This window comes from Fibroporia radiculosa (genome assembly GCF_000313525.1).
Source record: "Fibroporia radiculosa TFFH 294 genomic supercontigs, scaffold13136, whole genome shotgun sequence".
Classification (NCBI taxonomy): domain Eukaryota; kingdom Fungi; phylum Basidiomycota; class Agaricomycetes; order Polyporales; family Fibroporiaceae; genus Fibroporia; species Fibroporia radiculosa.
Window position 1 is genome coordinate 24,919 of NW_012133481.1, and position 553 is coordinate 25,471.

Sequence of the window (553 nt, forward strand, 5' to 3'; positions counted from 1 at the left end):
TGGCAGAGACCGTTTCGGTGACGCCTTGGTCGTTTACAACGGGCACAGCGGCGAAGTCGGTCTTGATCCCGAATACGGCGTTGAACGCATCTGCCTGCGCTCCAGTAGGGGCCTCTGCAGCGCTTGCAGCAGCCGTAGCCGTTGCGCACGTTGACTGGGCTTGCGCGTTTGCGCCGCAGGTGTTGACGAGCTGATCGCACATGAATTGCGTGATGATGTTGATGTTGTCTGCGGAGCCTACGCGAACATTTGAGGACAGCAGATCAACAGAGAGGTGCCGGCATACCATGGTTATAGGACGTGAGATTGGTCGGTTGGAACGACGTTTCTTTCCGCCCATTGAAGCCTACGCCAAACTCGATCTGCGGGACGGAACAGGAGCCGAAATCGCCAATTTGAGATGCTGAAAGAGTCGAGCCAGCGGTGGAAGCAGTAGCTGTTGCAGTGACAGCTGTGCCAGTACTCTGCAAGAAGAAAGACGATTAATTTGTAAGTAGCCTCGATAAAATCAGGCCAACTTACGCCACTGCTGTTTGTTAATGCGGCCGGGGTA

The 553-nt window shown here is 54.8% G+C and overlaps 1 protein-coding gene across 1 annotated transcript; it reads right to left on the bottom strand.

Moving 5' to 3' along the window:
- Nucleotides 1-33: 33 nt before the first annotated feature.
- FIBRA_07482 (uncharacterized protein) lies at nucleotides 34-340 on the bottom strand (the record flags this gene model as incomplete). The annotated part of the gene is made up of 2 exons (XM_012329163.1): nucleotides 34-237; nucleotides 287-340. 2 exons carry the CDS (start codon nucleotides 338-340, stop codon nucleotides 34-36), a joined length of 258 nt encoding a protein of 85 aa, XP_012184553.1.
- Between the last annotated feature and the right edge of the window lie 213 nt (nucleotides 341-553).